Raw genomic sequence first — 21,482 nt, 5'->3', positions numbered from 1 at the left:
AGGGATATATTCCTCCCACATCTTATGTAGGTACAGTAGTCAGGTTTTAAGTAAATTGGATTCGGCTTTTTGATAGTTTATTTTGAATATTATCAATATCATAAGTGGCCAGGACACAGTGGATTTAAAGAAAAGTAGATGAAGTTAAGAAAAAAAAAACAGTTTATTGCAGACAGAGTCCATATTTAAGCGCTAGTACATTATTCACTTAAAAGCTATGTTAGTAATAATATTTTTTTTTAATTTAAAAATCTGCCACCCTGAGGAACACCTGAAGCACATGTGCTCTTACCCAGCGCCTCAAGATAGCGCCGCAAGATAATAAAACGCATACTTTCTCACCTACATACAGTCTGTTCAATATAGGAATGAAATGAACAGAAGGAAAATAGGCTCTTTATAATGCACGCTTTAGGAAGTCATTTAATAAATTCATTTTTTTAGTATACAGTCTAAACTGAATTCTAATTAAAATATCAAAAACGTCAATATTAGTATCAATTATTCATTAACTAACTGTTGCCCGCGATTCCGTTCACGTTGAATTCGTTTATTACTATCCCGCGAGACCTATAGAAAAAAAAACTGCAATTTTCCGGGATAAAAACTAGTCTACATATCTTTCCCCTGGACTTGTACTATCTGTATACCTAATTTCACCTAAATCGGTTCAGCAGTTAAGACGTGAAGAGGTGTAACAAACAAACATACAGACTTACAAAATTTCGCAATTATAATTAATTTTAATGAGATTTACTTTGCTATTTTTCAAATCATAATTTAAAAAGAATAATAAAACTTCCTATTTTGTTAAAAACAGAAACGTCTTCCTATAAAATACCTAAAGAGGCAGTGGTAAAGAACATTCTGCAAGAAACGGAACTTTTATAATATCGTTAACTCAAGAAGTATTCAAATAATTTATTGAATCAGGCGTTACCTTGCGGAGGTCCATATCAATGAACTAAAAGAATTTCCTTGCTCACCCGCGACCTTACGATAGCTAAGCTTATGCAAAATATGCGTGTTCATGCAGTTCCTCCACCTCCACACTGTAAGAACAAACACAAATCACACAAACCCATCTATCACCACCACCACACTACACTGACGCGTTTCGAACTCAAACAGAGCTCATCTTCAGAGTGACACAACTACCAGCATGCTACAGTGACAAATTAAAACGGTGCTTGTGGTTCGTTAGTCTAACAATTGGTAGCATGGTGTACGGTTGTGTCACTCTGAAGATGAGCTCTGTTTGAGTTCAAAACGCGTCAGTGTAGTGTGGTGGTGGTGATAGATGGGTTTGTGTGATTGTGTGTTCTTACAGTGTGGAGGTGGAGGAACTGCATGAACACGCATATTTTGCATAAGCTTAGCTATCGTAAGGTCGCGGGTGAGCAAGGAAATTCTTTTAGTTCAAGAAGTATTCTATAAATTATTTTATAGTTTTTAATCACCAGTTTGGATCTAATAGTTAACTTTTTATAACTAAAGCATTGCACCAAATATAATGAAATTTGGAGTGGAAAAAAACTTTAACTTCATAGCAGAAACTACGAGTAAGTAGAATATTTTTAACAGGGAACGAGAGCCGAAACACAGTTATTAAATTGTATAATAAATCGAGTTAATATTATGTAGCAAATTACCTTTGATTATTACCAATTAATGTATACATAATCACAGCAAATTACATATTAATATTGTGTTTTATTGTAAGTTCATTACGTATTAATCATCTACTTACAAAATAAACAAAACTATGACTTCGTCTTATTACTTCTTTTATTCATCATCATCATTATCATTATTATTACAACTCCACAAAAAATGTTTAGAACCCCTTCTTCTGTGACCTTCTAGAGTTCAATGTTATCCTGAATGGACTATAATTAAACATATTGTCGTTCGATCGACTAATTGTCATATTTTCGTCGGTCGCCTACGTAATCGAAAAGAAAAAAATATATAACAAAAAATAGAACCGACTACAAAAAACCGTGACGTATCCGTGGTCCAACTATAGTTTGTCCAACTGCTTTTCGACGGAGCTCCGCCCAAAGGCCCAAGGGCGCAAGGGCCCAAGGGCGGAGCTCCTCTTTCTGGGTATTTTGCCCTTCGGGCAACTGAAGTAAGGCCACTGTTACACATGCTCGTAAGTAGCAAGAGAGCATGCTACTATCGAGCAAATTCTACCTAGTAGCATGTGTGAACAGGACATGCTACTATCCAGCATGCTTATTAGCAGTGATCGTACTTTTTCTAGCATTTTTGGTGCAGTGCTAGGGTTGTCAGTAGTGCCCAATTTTAAATTGTTTGAACCAAGAATCAAATAAAATCAAAAATAAAATAGCGTATTAAACAAATCGGAAATAAAGAAAATATTATCAGAACATGTAAACCCAATATGCATAATGAAATGAAGGCTTAATTTACTACGAGTAAATGAGAAAATGTAACACAGTTGCAATAAATCCTTATCTGAGGTTATAGTTCATATTTATGATTAGGAATTGATATAAGTACTAACTATATATTAGCATAGACAGTATAATGCGTAGGTAATGGCAGTGCAAATATAGAAGTCATTTTGTTGCTTCACTGACGTCCCGTCAAGAGCTAAGAACAGTTGCGTTGATTTTGTGCGTGTAAATAAGCAATAATTATTAACTGATTAAACACAATGGAGAAACTGTTAAGTAAGCATAGTTTTTTAATAAGTAAAGGTTCTTCAATATGATCGAAACATGTTGTGACGAGGCATATGAAATTTGAGGAAAAAAAATTGTGGAATTTAGAGTTACAGAAATAAATGTTATACACAATTATAATAACTGATTAAGTAAAAAAAATGTGTTTCATTTTTAATGACAACATAATATTACATAAGTTTAAACGTCAACGTCAATCATATTATACACGTCGACAACCCTAGGTCGCTGTCGCGTGTGTCATTTTTTTTATTTTATTTATTTATTTATTGCAACCATTTATAAGATATTCTTAATTATAGCCAGTACAAACATGGACCCTACAAGGGCGTAGCAATAGCAACATTTATATTTATAAACATAATTCTTTTATTACATATTTATAAAACATTAACGTATCTTACATCTATACATATCTTACATTTATTATACCTACTTATATTATTTAATATTCCATAAATGTGGAAGAGAATTATTTTCATGGTTTTTTGTAATCGGTTCTATTTTTGTTATAATTTTTTTTTCACCCTTTTTAGTGTAAAAGGTCCAAGATACAATAGTTTAATGTCAACTGCTCGTCACCTTTTACGAAAAATTGCTTAAAATCGTCTACCTCACCTACAACTATACGAGTATATTGGGCTTCAATCACTCCCGCTGGCTCCTGAGGCACCGACTTCAGACTGGTAGAAAATTATTCTATTTTTTGTTATAAAACAGTGAGACTGTATACTAAAAAAATGCAATTTATTAAATGACTTCCTAAAGCGTGCATTATTATAAATAGCCTATTTTCCTTCTGTCCATTCATATATTGAAAAGTTTTACGCAGTTTATGTTTTATGATCTCGTCCTTAGGGTTAATAATTTCTTGACAAAACTGATTTCTTGTTAATTTCGTGACGGGACAACTTTGAGAAAAACTCATTCACTGCCACCAACGCACATATGCGTTTTCGGAATTACGCCCAGTGCCGCTGTCATAATTATTTATACATTTTGAACGCACACGTGCGTCGGTGGCAACAGTGGAAGTCAGGTGGCAGTGAATGCGTTAACGGGTGGACCAATTTGAATGCGGTATTTTTATTTTATTTAAATAAGGTTTTATAGCGATGTTTCTTAAATGTTTCATCAGAATCGGTTTAGCCGTTTTTGAGATATTGAACTTTGAAGTTACAAAGTCGGAGGTTTTCCAACTTTTTGTTGGCTAGGTTATACTTCTACGCGGACGGAGTCGCGGGCAACAGCTAGTCTATCTAATATATAAAATTCCCGGGCACAATGCTTGTGACCAAACTCCACCGAAACGGCTTGACTGATTTTTATGAAATGTTGTGTAGGTGTATTCGGTAGGTCTGAGAATGGGACGTTAACTATTACTTCTACACGGACGGGGTTGCGGGCAACAGTTAGTGTATTATATGGCTAAGTATATTCTGAAAAACCCACACGATCCCGCTGCTTGAAAGGCAAAAAATGTAATAGTAGGTTTGAACGATTTCAACCCGAATAAATCGTCTTTGCCGCCACGACAGAACAGTAACAGTGAACACTACCCACTACATCGTATCTATCTATGACCGTAATAGGAACGTGTCAGGCAGTAATATAGGTATTCTATGTTGAAGTCTATGCCCACTCACTAGCACGTTTCGTAACCAACCGCATGTAGTCCGTTTCGCGTTACATTCCATACCTTTCTATAACGGTCATATAATATGGTGTGGTTGGTGTAGAGTTGAACGCTACTGTGCACCAGTATGAACGCGTATATGCGTTTGAGGCACAGAGGTCTTCTACTTTCTGGCGGCGACATGGTGTATGGAATTCGAATGAAGTTCGAATAATACCCTAACCTAACCAACAAAAGGTTGGAAAACCCCCGACTTCGTCACTTCAAAGTTCAATATCTCAAAAAGGGCTAAACTGATTTTGAAAAAACATGTCTAAGAACAATCGCTAGAAAACCTGCTTTCAAATAAAAAATCTCATCCAAATTGGTCACACACAGTGCCACATCGGTGCCACAGACAGACTGATACAGACATCTGGCATCGAGTGAAGCGAGGGAGATTCCTACCTAGATTCCTACCTACATAGTTATCTGTAGTAAGTAGTATCTAATATTATCACCATACAAGCCCTTATCTCGTAGCCAGATTTAGGATATCGCCTTGGATTTTCTCTATTTGATGAAATAGAGGTTAATCTGGCGATTGGAAATCCGCCCACAGCATAAAGCCAGCAAGCCGACCAGCAAACAAAACAGTTTCTTATTATAGTTTATTTTATTAAAAGGGACATACACATGTGAAAGGCCTAATAAAAGTCATTCTAACCCTTCGCCCTCTGCCTCTTCATCAAATTCCCCTTCCTCCTCAGCTGTGGCATCTTGGTACTGTTGATACTCCGACACCAGATCGTTAACATTGCTTTCTGCTTCCGAAAACTCCATCTCGTCCATTCCTTCACCGGTGTACCAATGCAGGAATGCTTTTCTTCTAAACATCGCCACGAACTGTTCTGATATTCTTTTAAAAATACTCTGTATGGCTGTTGTGTTTCCAATAAACGTGGATGCCATTTTTAAACCTCTTGGAGGAATATCGCAAACAGCGATTTTGACATTGTTTGGAATCCACTCGACGAAATAAGTGCTGTTTTTGTTTTGAATATTCATGATTTGCTCATCTACTTCCTTCATAGACATCCTTCCTCTGAATATTGTGGCAACTGTCAAGTATCTTCCATGGCGCGGATCGCACGCAACCATCATGTTTTTGGCATCAAACATCTGCAATGTTAATTCTGGAACTGTCAGAGCTCTGTATTGTTGAGCTCCCCTTGAGGTTAGAGGTGCGAACCCTGGGGTAAAGAAATGTAGTCTTGGGAAGGGTATCATGTTAACTGCTAGTTTTCTCAAATCAGCGTTTAATTGACCCGGAAACCTTAAGCATGTTGTTATGCCGGACATAGTCGCACAAATTAAATGATTCAGGTCACCGTATGTGGGCGTGGTTAGCTTCAGTGTTCTAAAACAAATGTCGTACAGTGCTTCATTGTCCAAGCAGAAAGTATGATCTGTATTTTCCACTAACTGATTTACGGCTAATATTGAGTTGTACGGTTCCACAACGCAATCAGATACTCTTGGACTCGGGAAAACAGAGAAAGTTAGTATTATCCTATCGGGATATTCTTCTCTGATCCTATTCATAATCAGCGTTCCAAGACCAGATCCAGTGCCGCCGCCAATTGAGTGTGATATTTGGAAGCCTTGAAGACAATCGCAGGCTTCAGATTCTCTTCTGATAACGTCTAAGCAGGATTCTAATATTTCTGCACCTTCTGTGTAATGGCCTCTAGCCCAGTTGTTAGCGCCGCCAGCCATTGAGTAAACGAAGTTATCGGGTCGGAATAAGCATCCAAATGGTCCAGAACGTACGGAATCCATCGTAGACGGTTTCAGGTCCAATAAAACAGTCCTTGGCACATACTTTCCGCCAGAACCCTCGTTATAATACACATTGATTCTTTCTAATTGCAGATCGGAGTCTCCGTGATACACGCCAGTAGGATCGATGCCGTGCTCGTCGGATATTACTTCCCAAAACTGAAAATAAACAACCAAATTTTATTTCCTAGGCCAGGAAAACGAAATTTTTTCAGTCCAAAGATATAGACAGTAACATTAAACAATGAGTTATCCATGATATTCCTGCCTCTGACCTCGCTTCATTTAGATGAAATGATCTAAGCTTAAAGCAATAACGTAACACGCCACTAAGTACAGTAAGGCAAAAATTCGTGGCAAGATCACCTACTTGAAAGAATGGGGAATATAATGTAGGTAGGTATATCAATTGCACCATTTGCACCTTAGCCACTTAAAATGCTGCGATAAAATAAAGCCTTCTGTTGTAGCTAAATACATTTATATATACAGATATTTTGTCGTATACATGTGAGTAACCAAATAAACTTTTCGGTGATTACTTTCTTCCTTACATTCAAAATTTTGTTATATCTAAAGAAATCTGCCGTCAGCGATGTGTCTTAAAATATCATTCATAATTACCTTCCCACCGATCTGGTTTCCACACGAGCCAACCTGGATATTAATGATTTCCCTCATCTTGTAAATTTCTCAAAAATTAGACTCGGTCACTTGTTAATTTGCTTTAAATGTTATCAAGGAGTAAACTCAATGTTGTAGAGTAAATAAACTTAAAACTAAAACTAAAATAAAAAATAAAAAAATATAACTCTTCTTTACACCATGTGCATAGCGTCAGATTTGAGATAAAAGTGATCCAAAAAAAAGCTTGCCAAAGAACGTTCAAGATTTGAAATTCAATTCTAGAATAGGTAGTATCTTATTTTGCCGTCGATTTCCCTTGGCAGTTTTAAAACCAGGTACTTACTTTAAAAAGGTCTCAGTATTCAAAGTGAAAAACATTGATCAATACGATATTAAAAAAAAACATCAATTTTTTATTACATTTAATATACTTTAGAATAAAAATATTGTTTAAAAACGTTATTTCATTGAACACGCTGTGTTACTACGCCAACGCCATCTGCACAATCGTTTGAAAACATGGTGGTTATCGTCCGGCGGCCAGCCGCGCTACACTGCGCTTAAGTTTCGTAAAACACCGCTAGAGTCCTCTAGCTTGCTTTCAGAGTTGTTTTGTTTTCAGCGGCTATACCAGTGTCATGGCGCTCGCTTAAAATGTCAGTGAGATAGCAATCCGTGTATTTAATGTAAATTTATTTATTTTTCTGTATGATGTAGTTGTATTTGATGATTGTTGTGCGTAATTTGAAGGAGTGTCCATGTAGTGATGTCATTAGCAGAGAAAAATGTTGCTGCAAAAGAGAAAAAAACAGTTTACTGTGAAGACAGCACTGATAGTGAAAATGAAACTGAAAGGAAACCCTTGCTTCGCAGAATATCTACCAGTAAATGTGTTGGTAGACTGGTAAATATACAGCTTTTTGTCATTCTTGTACACAACGCAAATACGAATATAACAAACTTGGGCGTGACAAGTGTCAATGTTTGTGATGGTCGGGGTCGCGAAGGTGGCGAGGGGGGAGGAGCAGGGGACATGAGACATACATGACACTGGGGCTTGGACCTAATTTCCAAGTATTCCAGTTTTTTGTATGTAGCGGTATCAAATTATTTTTAATATTTAGGGGCTGTTTCACCATCCATTGATTTGTGTTAACTGGCGGTTAGGTGTGATGCCGTCTCTATTTGTTTTGTTCAAATAGACGGAGACGGCATCACATTTAACCGTCGGTTAACGCCAATCAATGGATGGTGAAACAGCCCCTTAAAATATAAAAAAACATTATTTACTTGAATGAATGAATCTATAGTCGAGTTTAGACTGGAAAGAAAAATCGTGCAAGTTGACTTACATCGCGGCGCTCGATGACCACTACAAACTCGTTGGCTTTACGGCCTCGCAATGTATAATGCAACGCACGATTTTTCTTGCAAGTCTAAACTCGGCTTATTGATGATAATGAAGTTGATGGAATCAAGTTCTGTTTTCCAATGTCAGTCTTGATCCTGCATGTACATTTTAAATTTAACTAACTTCTGGGATTCGCGCTGTCATCGTTCATCCACCATTACCTCTCATATTTCGTATCTAGAATTTTTTTACCGTACAACGGCAAAACCTACTAGACACTGGCAAAATTGTCCTCCAATGGACAGAGCCATATTTTTCTAAAAAACCAACCAACCAACTAACTTCTGTCACACATTGAAAGCACGTTGTATTAAGCTTTATTAGCAGTTTGTATTGATTTCTAATTGTATTGTTATATTATTTCCTACATCAATAAATGCACATTCTCTTCGTAATCGTGTGCGAAAGGGATAGATTGATAGATGCGTATCGTAATGTTTAATGAGGGCTATCGCGTATGAATTCGCCAATAGAGGCGCTAGTGTAGCGTGAGGTCTCCGAAATGTCAAATCTCATAGTTTTCGGGTGAGCTACGCGGGTTTATTTGGAATTAGAATAATTTTGTGATTATTTTGCAATATCTGAAATTAGTTATGGCAAATATGCGTTCCGGGGCAATGAATGTCTGTGTTTTGAGACAGTTTTGTCTTTCGGAAACCTTTGTCCTCCCTTTTTTTTCGAACAAAACGGGGACTATGCAACACTGTGGTATCCTCGATATTTTTATGGTACGGTTTAAAGTGTATTAAATATGATTTTAATCTAAACTTTGTTTTCACGCCCGTAATAACAGACTTTGAAATCCATACTTAAAAACCTCACGCAACATTGCGCCATCTAGTGAGACAAAAAACGATAGCCCTCATTAAGGTACCTACGGACGGAGTGGTACGGGTGGACTTTGGAATTGCGAATATTGAATCGATCAGTATAAAGCATCACTGGCATGGCTTGACTTTTTCTTCAATGTTGCAGTAGCACCAAACTAAGTGATTAGGTGATTACGCATTCCGATCCAACACCTCGAGTACGCAAAAAGAGGGGTGCTATGCTATGCTAAGCTATGGGTGCCGCTATGTGTTTCTGTGTGTCTGTCTGTCTGTGGCACCGTAGCTCTAAACGGATGGACCGATTTGAATGCGGTTATTTGAGATCAGGTTTTCTAGCGATGGTTCTTAAACATATTTCATCAAAATCGATTTAGCCGTTTTTGAGATATTAAACTATGAAGTGACAAAGTCGGGGGTTTTCCAACTCTTTGTTGGTTAGGTTTATTGGAGTGATCGTATAATATCTCAAAGTTAACTATCAATTTATCATAACATGAAAGACGTCCATGCTATTCAAAGAACTTCCAAAGAGTTCGACAACAATCGGTCTACTTAGTTAGATCGTCGGTCCATCTCCTTAGGGGCCTTCCTACGCCGCGTCTGTTGGTTCGCGGTCGCCACTTCTGTTCCTTATTGCCTCATCCATCGGCCGTCGGTTCTAAGGGCAATAGGTACCTATGTCCTGGCTGTTGCCAATTGCCAATTAAGTTCTAAAACTGAGATACCTAAACGATATTTACATTGTAAGATGTTGATATTGTTAAAATTTCTGTCGCATGGTCCTGCGTATTGCGAAAAAATATAAGCCTTAAATAGTGTAATAGGTACAATACAGGTTGCCTGACTATGGGTCCCAGTCCCACTCAGCAACATTATGCTGAGTGGGCCTCAATTTATACTATTCGATGTTTTTTTTAATTATTATTTCTTCCTAACTTGTTTTTTCTGTGTATCGAATATGTGTAAATAAATGTCTCTCCGTCTCTCTCTCTCTCTCTCTCTCTCTCTCTCTCTCTCTCTCTCTCTGACTGCGCACTAAATTATAGGTACCCACGGGGTTAATGAATAAAATTAGAATGTCCATACTACTAGTCTAATATAAGAGTTAGAATCACTCTCCGACGGTAACTGCATTGTACGAGTGTAGCGTACTCTATGTGTGTATACATACCTACAAAGGATTCCAGAGATTTGTTTTGCGGTCTTTGCAATGCGAATGCTTAATGCTCCTAGGCACAGAATAAATAATAAATAGTACAAGTAATCTAGGGCCCAAATAGAGCATCGTTGACAATACTCCTACGAACAAATAATCAGGAAGCGTTCTGCGTTATAAAGACGGAAAGGGTGTCCTAAGTATGTTCTGCGCTAAGGTGCGCATGCGCGTCATTTTATTTTGACTGACATTTATTTTGCAAGTTTAGTGAGCTCACGTCAAATTTTCGAATTTTTGATTGTGAACAGCTCTAAATTATCATGCCGACGTCTGTTATGAAATGGTGCGGGAACAATGCAAAATTAAAATGTCCAGGGATCACTTTCCACTAGTAAGCAGTCGTAAAATTAGATTTATATTCAAAAATTTTCAAATATATTATTAGTTGGAGATGGTCAGTATTATGCAAAATCAAGTCTTTGGTCTATGGCTCACATAATGCAAATGACAGTTGGCTCACCCCTCTTCATACTTTCTTCTCTCCTTGTATCGCCCAAACAATAGGTACAGTCTTTATTTTTTTGACAGCTAAACTCAAATAAACCACCATTATTGAAAGTTTTTCTTTGATTTTTGTTATAATTTTTTTTCCATGATTTTTACTGTGAATAATATAAGATACGATAGTTAATGTCAACTGCTCATCGCCTTTTACAAAAGATTGCTTTTCTCGATGCAGAGACGTTCATTATTGAAGAGTCCTGGTGCTTCACCACCCGTTCCATTTCACCATATGTATTACGAGGAGCATAAATTGCTTAGCAACTGTGTTAAAATAATTGCAATTAAACAAGTGAAATACTTGTATTGAGTAGTACCTACCTCCGGTGGTCAACTATGGTCTTCACTTGCCGTTATCATTAGTTCCACTTCACCAAATGATGATGTTCAAGAGCAAATGTACGAGTTACTACTAAATATATCGAAAATACCATAGGTGTCCCTATAATATTTGAAGAGTTCCCTCGATTTCCTTAGGATCCAATCATCCGATCCTGATTTCGTGCCTATGTGAACTAATTGGAGTATTCCTATACAAACGATTTTTTTTTCAAATCGATTTATAAGTAAATGGCGGAGTTCTGAGGCACCTAACAACCAAAAAAAATGCAACCGAATAGATAACCTCCTCCTCCTTTAAATCGCTTAAAAAAACAAGCTGTCGTTATCAATATAGGACACGTCGTTGAAACGTTAGATGTAAGAAGTGATCTGTCTGAACGTCAGGTTTTCATCTGACATTGCATCACGCGAGCCAACCAATCCCTGCATTCTTTCTGAATTTTAACCAATCAACAAGCACGTCTATTTGTAACCTCCAAATTGATTCGTATTTGAATCATTTATAAGTCGTTTTGGTTTTAGGTATGGCCACTTTTTGTGTGGAATTTGTTCTGAGTTACGCTTCCTGATATTATTCGTAGCAATACCCACAATAATATTGAGCTGGACATAGTCAAGGGCAAGGGCTAGTCAGATGAGTAAAGCCAGCTATAGGTAGTCATTCACGATGACGCGTGCCTTGGTTCTTTATTACAATTTCATTAATGTCTGATTTTGTCAAAATCACGCGTCTTCGTGGATGGCACTAGGTATTACAGTATGTAAGAACATTTTTAAAATAATATTTTTTATGTTTCGCAGAATATGTGTAAGTGCTGCCACGCGATTTCCTTTTTACGCTGATGTCCAAGCCATCTCTGTATTTTTTCAAATGAGTTGCCGTTTCCCGTGAAGCTACAAATCAATATTCACGCCCAAGCAAAATGTGGTATATTGCTTGTAATTATTTACATACAGGGTTGAGCAGATAGTGTCCTAGTTTAAAATAGCCATAAAGTTAAAAGAAAACTTCAAATATCAAAATTGAACATTTATTTTTATTTAGAAAATGAATCCAGTAGTGCAAATCGCTCTCCTTTAGCTTGCATAGCTTTACGCATTCTTCTATAGAATGAATTGCACGCGGCACGCACTATCTCGTCGGGTATATCATCCCACATCTTGACCAACCGATGCTTGAATGAATTTATCTGAATCTTGTTAAGCATATACCCCCATATCGAAAAGTCTAGGATTGAAGTCTGGTGAATTGCAGGCCGTTCTTGCTAAGGTGTAAAATCCGTCAAATTTGTTCGACACCAGTCTTGAGTACGTTTAGCTTTGTGAGATGGAGCACTATCCTGTTGAAAGCAATAATAGTCGTCGTTCCAGCTTATGAGAGTTATGACCCTGCAGCACGTTCTGAGTATGTCTGTCTTGATTGGTTTTGACTCTCCGATCAACAGCAGTGATAGGTTGTCTCTGGGCGATATCGCACCCCATACAATGGCAGCTGACGCTCTTAAAAACCATTGTACCGCTAATTTGTCCACTGGAATGTCCTTCAATGAAACATCATAAACACGATCATTTTGTTGATTGTGGCTGTCTTACAATTCGGACATCTTTTCGTTCGAAAAAATAATTTCATCGCCCTCATGCCAAGCTACTTAGCAAGTCCCTGCATTTTTTCACTCGAGCTTTTTGTGGGCAACTGTTAATCCGTGATTTTTTTGTTTCCTTGTAGGCCTTCAGTCCAAGATAATGTCGTAGTATACGAGTTATTGATCGTCGGGATATTTTCAAATCTTTAGCGAGTTTACATGCACTAAGAGCTGGATTTCGCCGTTTTCGCGTAATACGCTCACGAACGATTTTTATAATTTATTGACGCGTACGGATGGTTTTCGACCAGGTTTTGGCCTGATTCGTGAAGATCCCGTTTCTTTGAATCGCTTGTTGGTCCGCGATATAAACCTTACATTGATATAATACTCAATGAAAAAACACAAACATAATACTTAATGTAAAAAAAAAATTGAAGTAAAATGCCGATACAAAACTAGGACACTTATAATCTGGCCAACTCTGTACACAAGGACTTTTCGACGATAAAACTCGAATTTAATTTTTAAAGCCAGTCACAATTTTATACTACGGACATTTCATTCATTCTTACCCACGAATAGCAAAGCCTACGCAACACGATGTTTAGTGGAATATTTGCAAGAAACTAAGTACGTCATTTATTTACTACAAATTTATAGGACTGCTCGTTGGAAGTCTCAATTAAACTCAGTCTTGCTCGTTGCGAATTTATTCTTAAAAATCACAGGAGCATTCCATAGTTATGTTATCGACATTCGTACTCGATTTGTACTCGAATTTACAAGTCTTGTACTCGTTTCATTTGAGTTTCTGTCGTTTGTTAATAATATGATATCAAAGCTATTATTACACTTATGTGTACAGTCGAGGAAACTGAATCACGTTCCAGGATGGAACCTTTGTTAATGCCACGGACGTCATATAAACAAGCGGACCTAAGATTTCAGTCAAACCTGCGTAACCAAAACTAACACATAAGCAATGCAGAAAAACCAGGTCAGGATTAAGGTTTCACAGTATTTTTAAAGGTCTATCGTAAAATTGTAAACTCATGTCATGTACCATAATAGTTTTTTTATTTTATTTGACTAGTAGATGGAAAACGAGCAAGTGGGTCTCCTGATGGTAAGAGATCACCACCGCCCATAAACATCTGCAACACCAGGGGTATTGTAGATGCGTTGCCAACCTAGAGGCCTAAGATGGGATACCTCAAGTGCCAGTAATTTCACCGGCTGTCTTACTCTCCACGCCGAAACACAACAGTGCAAGAACTGCTGCTTCACGGCAGGATTAGCGAGCAAGATGGTGGTTGCAACTCGGGCGGACCTTAAAAGTGAAAGTTATTCCTGTGCGTCAAATTATATTTTAAAACTGCTATCTACCACATCTATAGGTACTTAGTATTAAAGGAGCAACGATTTAGGGCCTGTTTTACCACTTGTCGGCTAACTTTAAGTGTCAGATAAAAGTAATGCCGTCTTTATTTATTCGGACAAAACAGACAGAGACGGCATCACTGATATCCGTCACTTAAAGTTAGTCGAAAAGTGGTGAAACAGGCTCTTAAAGTTGAAACAAATAATCTAAAATATTACGAATAATTCTACTTAGTGGTTAAAGAATAGCTCTTTTCGTGATTGAATATGCAGTAGGTTTATAATACTTATTTCATTTATAGATTGTTTAATATATTAGCTCAAATCGATCATGTAATTCCTAAAATACTACGAGTCAATAAATAATACGAGTCAATACCACCAATCACCAAGCGCGATAACTGCCGACAAGCAGGTGGAGGATGGATGCAGAAGGCAATGGATCGTCAGGCGTGGAGGAATGGAGAAGAGGCCTATGTCCGAAGACGAACGAACTGAGGGCTGCTATGGATGGATGGATGAATATTAAAATAACCATGTATTAAAAAGAAAACAAACTAATGTCAAAAAATCAAAGTCAGAGCGGCAAAAAATCTGGCCCTCAAATGTATGCAGTAATAGGTCAATTTGTATGTAGAGTGGACCAAATTTTGTGCCGCTGAGTATATCTTTATTCCATTTAGGCTATACTCGTAACAAGCACTTATGAATGTAAAAAAAAATCTACCACCGGTTCGGAAAAACGTCTGAGGAGAAGAACCCGGCAAGAAATTCAACGAGGTATATTTTTTTGTACAGATTTACAATATTATTAAATGGGGTGTGTAATCATCGGTATAACAACATTTGATATAATTTCCAAGGATAGGAGCTTCACTGAACTTTTTATAAAATAAACCTAACCTAAACCAAAGTACATCAAATCGAAGTAATAACAATCGACTGTCCCAATTTGAACCTGTTATTATTATAATAAGTTTAAACCTAAGTTTAGTTAGTATGTTCAGTGTAAGTTTAAATAATAGATTTCGTTTTCGTGGTGCATTAGTGTAAACTGTCATGCCACGTGAACATAGTTTTTACCAATAAATAAAATAAATAAATAAACAATAGAAATATGTTTGGTTTTTAAGATAAATTGCATTATATCAAATTAAAATTATATCAATTTTCGCATTATATATTTTTTGTTATATCCTTCGAGCGGCACCCTATTAAATGATATCTATACATCACAAGTATTTAGCACAACTTTATTCTTAACATAGAAGTTCGCCATCTGAAGGAAGGGATCGCCAATGCGGATCGGAATTATTTCCAAATATCCTTGTCCATGATATAATCATTAACTTTATAATACACCTTAGATATTAATGTCTTCTTGACAATAGATCTGAATTTTGTATCCGTTTCATTGGTAATATTTTTTTGGAATTTTATTATAAAAAACGCACTAGAACTAGGCAGAACTTCAGTCATTGTTGGGGTACTTTCTCTTTCTGTAGTCTCAGTGATCTGAAATCAGTGTTCAAAATTTTAATAATAAACCAAAATAAATAAAGACACTTAAGTAGACAAAAAACAATAAATAAACCCCCGCCTTTAGTTTGTTTAAATTGCACTTCTAGGATTTGCACTGCCCTATAGTCCATTCAGGATAACATTGGACTCTAGAAGGTCACAGAAGAAGGGGTTCTAAACTTTTTTTGTGAAGTCGTAATAATGATGATGATGATGACGAATAAAAGAAGAAATAAGATGAAGTCATCATTTTGTTAACTTTGTAAGTAGGTTAATAAGATGTACTTACAAAATAACGCAATATTAATACGTAATTTGCTACATAATATTAATTCGATTTATTTTATACATAATTTAATAACTGTCACGTTTCGAGGACTCATCCAATCTCATTCCGTTTGAAAATATTCTACTCGTACTATTATGAAGCTTAAGCTTTTTTCCGTTTCGAAAAGTTAACTAATCACATATGATTACAGATTACAGGTTATCACATTTTGATCCAAACTGGCAATTGAAAACTAAAAATCATGTACAGAATATTAACAATAAATAAACGCTCTGCTTCTTGCAAAATGTTCGTTACCTCTGCCTCTTTAGGTATTTTATAGGAAGACTTTTCTGTTTTTAACAAAATGGAAAGTTTTTTTTTTTTTTTTTATTAATATAATCGAAACAATATAAATACAATGAACTTATTATGCCACTATTGGAAAACCCACTGGGGGTTTATGTAATAGTAGGCGAGTTACAGCGGTTCAGTACATAGATTTTTTGCTTAAGATAATTAAGTTGAAGTATAAATAGTTAGTTGTATTGTATTTAAATTATGATATATGACAAGTTAATCTCACTAATATTGATTATAATTGCGAAAGTTTGTAAGTCAGTATGTTTGTTTGTTACCTACCTCTTCCTTCACGTCTTAACCACTGAACCGATTTAGGTGAAATTCGGTCCCGGGGAAGGACATAGAATAGTTTTTATCCCGGAAAATTGCATAGTTCCCGCGGGATAGCAATAAACGAATTCTGCGTGAACGGAGTCGCGGGCAACAGTTAGTTAATGTATAACTGAAACTAATATTGACGTCTTCGATATTTTAATTAGAATTTAGTTTAGACAGTATACTAAAAAAAAAACCTTTTGTCCATTTCTTTATTGAACAGACTGTAGATAGCAGTCATATGTGTCACAGTTTAAGACTGACTTACCTTTCCAAATTCTGGTGAAAAATCAAATATTGTTGGTACTGAATTTACTAGTAGACAGGTTCTGACGTAACGGGATAAAATATTTTTCCCCAAAGTGTTTAGAGCATAATACACTCGAGGACTTTGGTTTCCAATTACGAAATTTCATGGTTTACCAAATCTTTCTTAGTTTTTCGTCCTTGGTAAATCTGCAAGAAAACGAATAGAATTAATTATTATTTAGGCAGCTAACTCTACTGTTGTGTGATTTTTACTAAACTTGGTAATTTTTCCACTTTACCAAAATAAAATCAAGTCATGTTTATTTAGAGAGACACGTTAGTTGTGTAATAAAATAATGCACCGCATGTGATCCTGAGTCCGGCCCACGAGACGGCCGGTTATGAAATGTCAAACAACCAATGTCGAACCAAAATTAATGAAATAAATCATGATATTTCTGTTCTTATCCATCAAGATCTTATTCATCACGTATCTTCAAATCCATCAAGAAAACAAAATGTTTGTTAACTTAACTAAACTCTAACTGGTTTACTATTTCTGTATTTCTGTAAAGAAAGAATACCTATTTGCCAATACAAACGTAAACAGCTTAGTGTACTACTCACCGATGAAAAGAAGTTTTGGGTATATTTCTGTAGATACAATGCACTGTCACACCTAAATGCACTGCATTTTTCCCATGGTTTTCGGATTTGGCATTTCCTTGGCGAAGTTTAATTATTTCTGATTTTGCCATAAGCTGTGAATGATCACGTTCGCCGGCGGTACCCAAGATATGGAATGTACTGGAATGACAGTATCTTTTTCCATACAATGTTATACTGATGGTTTACATTGTTGCTTTTCCTCTACCCAGGTGCGGAACGGTTAGAGCCGTGTTACGGGAAGTCCCGTACCTACTGTCATTTAGAATGTTTTTTTACCATAGCCTATATAACTATGTTATCACAGTAACTAGAATTTGTACGGTTGGACACATATTATTGCCATATTCGTTGGTTTTTGAGATCAAAATTTCGAGCAAATTATTGGAGAAGGCGGCCTTGAAGACATTTAATACGCTGGCGTTTTCTCCCAAGTTTACTTTTAGTCCCGTTGATGACTCGGGAAATCCGAAATCAGGGATCGGTGCTGTTGTACGCGTCCACTCATCGTTACCTAAATTTGATTCAGTTGAAGGTGCGGAGCCATTCTGGACTTGAAGCTCCTGATCTTGTATATGGCTGGGTCCTGGACTGGTTTGTGGAGTCGGCACACTAGATGTTTGGTGTTGATATGTAGTGGATCGTTCGGGAATCTCCGTGCTACTATCGACAGACAGAGACTGTAGCTGGGACACTAGTTCAAGCTCCATGCAAATTTGTTCTTCGAAAACATTTACTAATAACGACGCTGTTCTTCCTGCTGTAGCTCATTACCACTGCACACTGTCGTTGAGACTTGCAAGCACCGCTGATTCGAGGTTTTCTTATTGTGACCTGTCGAAGCTTGAAAGTATACACTCACTATTCGCGCCGGCAACCATAGACGACACTGACTCGTTGATTGCTTGTTACTCTTTGCTATCATCAGAATAAGGCTTGTTCACGTAAAAAAGTAGCCGCAGGTAAATGTAAATAAGTCATACTTATATCAGGGCATTTAAAAAAAACATAATCATATTATAACAAACATATTTTAATAAACAATATAAAATTAAAATTGTAACATAAACGCTAAGATTTAGCAAACTCTTTGACTTTATTTGGAACACCTGCCATCAGCGTACATGCAAACATGCAGCGTTCCATATTTTTTGAAATCAGCATCGTCTTTGGCAACTGCACCTTTTTTTAGCAAGTATCGCTTGATATTTGCCCATTATCTCTCAATGGGGCGAAGTTCTGGGCAATTTGGTGGGTTTATATTTTTCGGAACATAATTGATGTTTTCCTCATCAAGTAAATCCAACGTTTCCCGAGCGTAATGACAGGAAGTCTAGTCTGGCCAAAATATAGGAGGACTTGTATGCTTTCGATAAAGAGGCAGAATACGCTTTTTAATACATTCCTGTCTGTAGATTTCGCCATTGACTTTGCCGGTAGTGAAAGTAATAGGTAATTTTGTATGGAGAGTAGGCTAAATTTTGTGCCGCTGAGTATATAAGACAACATAGATTTCATATATTTTTGATAAGCCTGCGCCTGCAAGTGAGGCAACTGACGGCCTTCTAAACGTGACACATCAGTGCCTCAAAGTTTTGTTTAATGTATTGCACCAATTGTGTACGCATAATCTAATTGATAAGGATAGAAAATATTCTGTAGCTGGCCCATGATGGTTTTCATACCTAATGAAGTAATAGCCTTCACCCACATAGTTTGTTTTTCAATGGTCACAGGCATTCTGTGTGATTTCACATCCTGCCGTTTACTATCACAGCGCGGAACGCAACACTTCCGATACATCTTGATGATTCTAAATAATCAAATCGCAATTACTGCTTAGTGGAGAGTAGAAGGGTGAAAATGAATCGACGCCAACACTTCTTCTCAATCGACACATAAACAGTCATCATCATCATCATCAGCCCACAGCAGTCCACTGCTGGACATAGGCCTCTTCCATGGCGCGCCACAACACTCTGTCTTCAGCCCCTCGCAGCCATCGCTGCCAGCGACCCTCTTAAGGTTGTCCGTCCACCGTGCCTTAGGACGCCCGACACTACGTTTTCCCGTCAGTGGTCTCCATTCGAGGAGTCGTCTGACCGTTCATCGGTCCTGCGACAGACGTGGCCTGTCCAACGCCACTTCAACGTACTAATTCTCTGAGCAATGTCGGTGACTTTCGTTCTTTGTCTGATAATGTGATTTCGGATTGTGTCCTTCAAAGAAACCCCTATCATTGCTCTTCCCATAGCTCGCTGTGCGACCTTGAACTTGTAGATTAGCCCCGCAGTCAAGGTCCACGTTTCGGCTCCGTAGGTTAAAACTGGTAGGGCCCACTGGTTGAAGACTTTCATTTTTAGGCACTGAGAGATGTCTGACGTCAAGATAATGTATGCGGAATGAAATTTGCACAATGTTTGTAACCTTATAAAATAAAAAAAGTTTTATATATATATAACGACAATGTTATGTATTTTTATAAACAATCTACTAATAAATTTTAATGTAAAAAGTAATTTCTCCCCATGGTTGCTGCTTTCCGACAATTTGCTGGCACTTTATCCATGGCTGTTGTGTAAGTCGATTTTGGCATTTTGTTTAATTCTAATTTAATTTTTCGAATTAGACCCTGTACAGTTTTTGGCCGGAAATTATTCACATAAACGCGCCTTTTTAGATTGGCCCAAAAATCTTCGATCGGGCGAAGTTGTGGTACGTTATGCGGATTTGAATCCTTTGGTACATATGGGATTCCTAGCTCCTCCATTATAGCCAGGCTCTTTTTTGAATAATGGCTAGATGCTAGATCGGGCCAAAACACAACATTAGATCCTCGGTGATGTGTTTTCATAAAATCACGTTAAATCGGCAAACAACCCTGCATGTATCGTTCAGCATTGACTGCTAAACCAGATTCAAATAACACCGGTTTCGACATGCCGCGAGGGCTAATTGCAAGCCATAACAAAACCTTCTTTGGAAACTTAGTGTGCTCCACATATTTTACTGATTCTTCAGTTGGGTCATTGGCGTTTTGGAAATAAAAGTTACCCTGCCATTCATTGCCGTCTAAGGTGAAAAAGGATTCATCGTCCATAATGCACTCTACGTCGTTTTTTGCATAGAATATGTTTTTGACCAAAGTAGTAAGTCTCTTCTTCTGGGTAACGTTTTGGTAACGACGTCACAGTGAGACAGCCGCCTTCCATTGCCTTTAAAAATTCAGGTCGTACATAACATAATCCGTGGCATTACAATTTGACAATAATTCAGGCACGCCTTAAGGTCCTAAATGAACCATGACAAATAGGTTTATTTATTTCTCTTCTTTTAGCTTCGATAATTCCTATGATTGTTTAATGGTGTGATAATAAATAGATATATTTTATTAAAATCTGATATTTAAATTCTTTTGTATTTACATGTAACGTAGTAATTTAATAATTTAATTAGTAAAAATACTTTGGAAATACTCGTATACATTTCGGACTTTACGATAAATGACAACTGTTCAAAGCCGAGTGCACATCATGTGATTAAAGTTCTATCTTTGTCACTCTTTGCTATTATAAGCAGGACAGCAACATTTCAAACTGTCAATTTGCTTAAGAGTGTAGACCTGCTTTATAACTGCCTTTGTGACGAGACACTGCAGGGGTCAAATGAGGGTCATTACTTAAATTTTGTTTATTTAATTCAGTTTATCACATTTTTGGAATTTGATTTCTGAAAACGCTTCACAAAGCCTATTTCTCCGAATGGTTTTCGATTTATTATATGTTGTCAAAAATTGGGACATCCCAATTCAAAGTCACAATGAAATGTTTTAGGAGACCAATTTGGTAGCGTCGATTTTATTAAGTTGAATAAAGTCTCGTATGTTTTCTGTAGCTTATTTGGCATTAAAGCAAAAATTAAGGGGATCACATTTGTGGTATCTACCGTGCTACCGACGTCACCATGTATGCTGTATAGTTCAGCAAATGGTAGAGGGAAACTTTTAAATGTCGAATCCCCAAAAAATTCACGGATT

At 37.0% G+C, this 21,482-nt stretch overlaps 2 protein-coding genes across 2 annotated transcripts in view; one reads left to right on the top strand and one right to left on the bottom strand.

The window, feature by feature from the left end:
• Window positions 1-4,986: 4,986 nt before the first annotated feature.
• LOC141431340 (tubulin beta-4B chain-like) lies at window positions 4,987-7,034 on the bottom strand. The gene is made up of 2 exons (XM_074092494.1): window positions 6,796-7,034; window positions 4,987-6,330 (listed from the first exon to the last, which is right to left on the bottom strand). The coding sequence occupies exons 1-2, from the start codon at window positions 6,850-6,852 to the stop codon at window positions 5,047-5,049; spliced, it is 1,341 nt and encodes a 446-aa protein (XP_073948595.1). The 5' UTR covers window positions 6,853-7,034; the 3' UTR covers window positions 4,987-5,046.
• Window positions 7,035-7,437: 403 nt separating this feature from the next.
• The window catches only part of LOC141433861 (diacylglycerol kinase eta-like), a 145,281-nt gene continuing 131,236 nt past the window's right edge, over window positions 7,438-21,482 (top strand). The window contains exon 1 of the mRNA XM_074099534.1: window positions 7,438-7,702. Within this exon, the coding sequence (XP_073955635.1) occupies window positions 7,565-7,702 (138 nt within the window). The 5' untranslated portion in view covers window positions 7,438-7,564. The remainder of the gene's footprint in view (window positions 7,703-21,482) is intronic.

The sequence above is a fragment of the Choristoneura fumiferana genome, chromosome Z (genome assembly GCF_025370935.1).
Source record: "Choristoneura fumiferana chromosome Z, NRCan_CFum_1, whole genome shotgun sequence".
Lineage (NCBI taxonomy): Eukaryota > Metazoa > Arthropoda > Insecta > Lepidoptera > Tortricidae > Choristoneura > Choristoneura fumiferana.
The sequence above is the reverse complement of the archived record's forward strand: the minus strand, read 5'-3'. Positions and strand labels throughout refer to the sequence as shown.

Coding starts and splice junctions, on each gene's coding strand:
- LOC141431340 (XM_074092494.1), bottom strand. CDS start 6,852: ATGAGGGAAATCATTAATATCCAGGTTGGCTCGTGTGGAAACCAGATC. Junction 6,331..6,795: donor GAAACCAGATCGGTGGGAAG/GTAATTATGAAT, acceptor GTTTATTTTCAG/TTTTGGGAAGTAATATCCGA.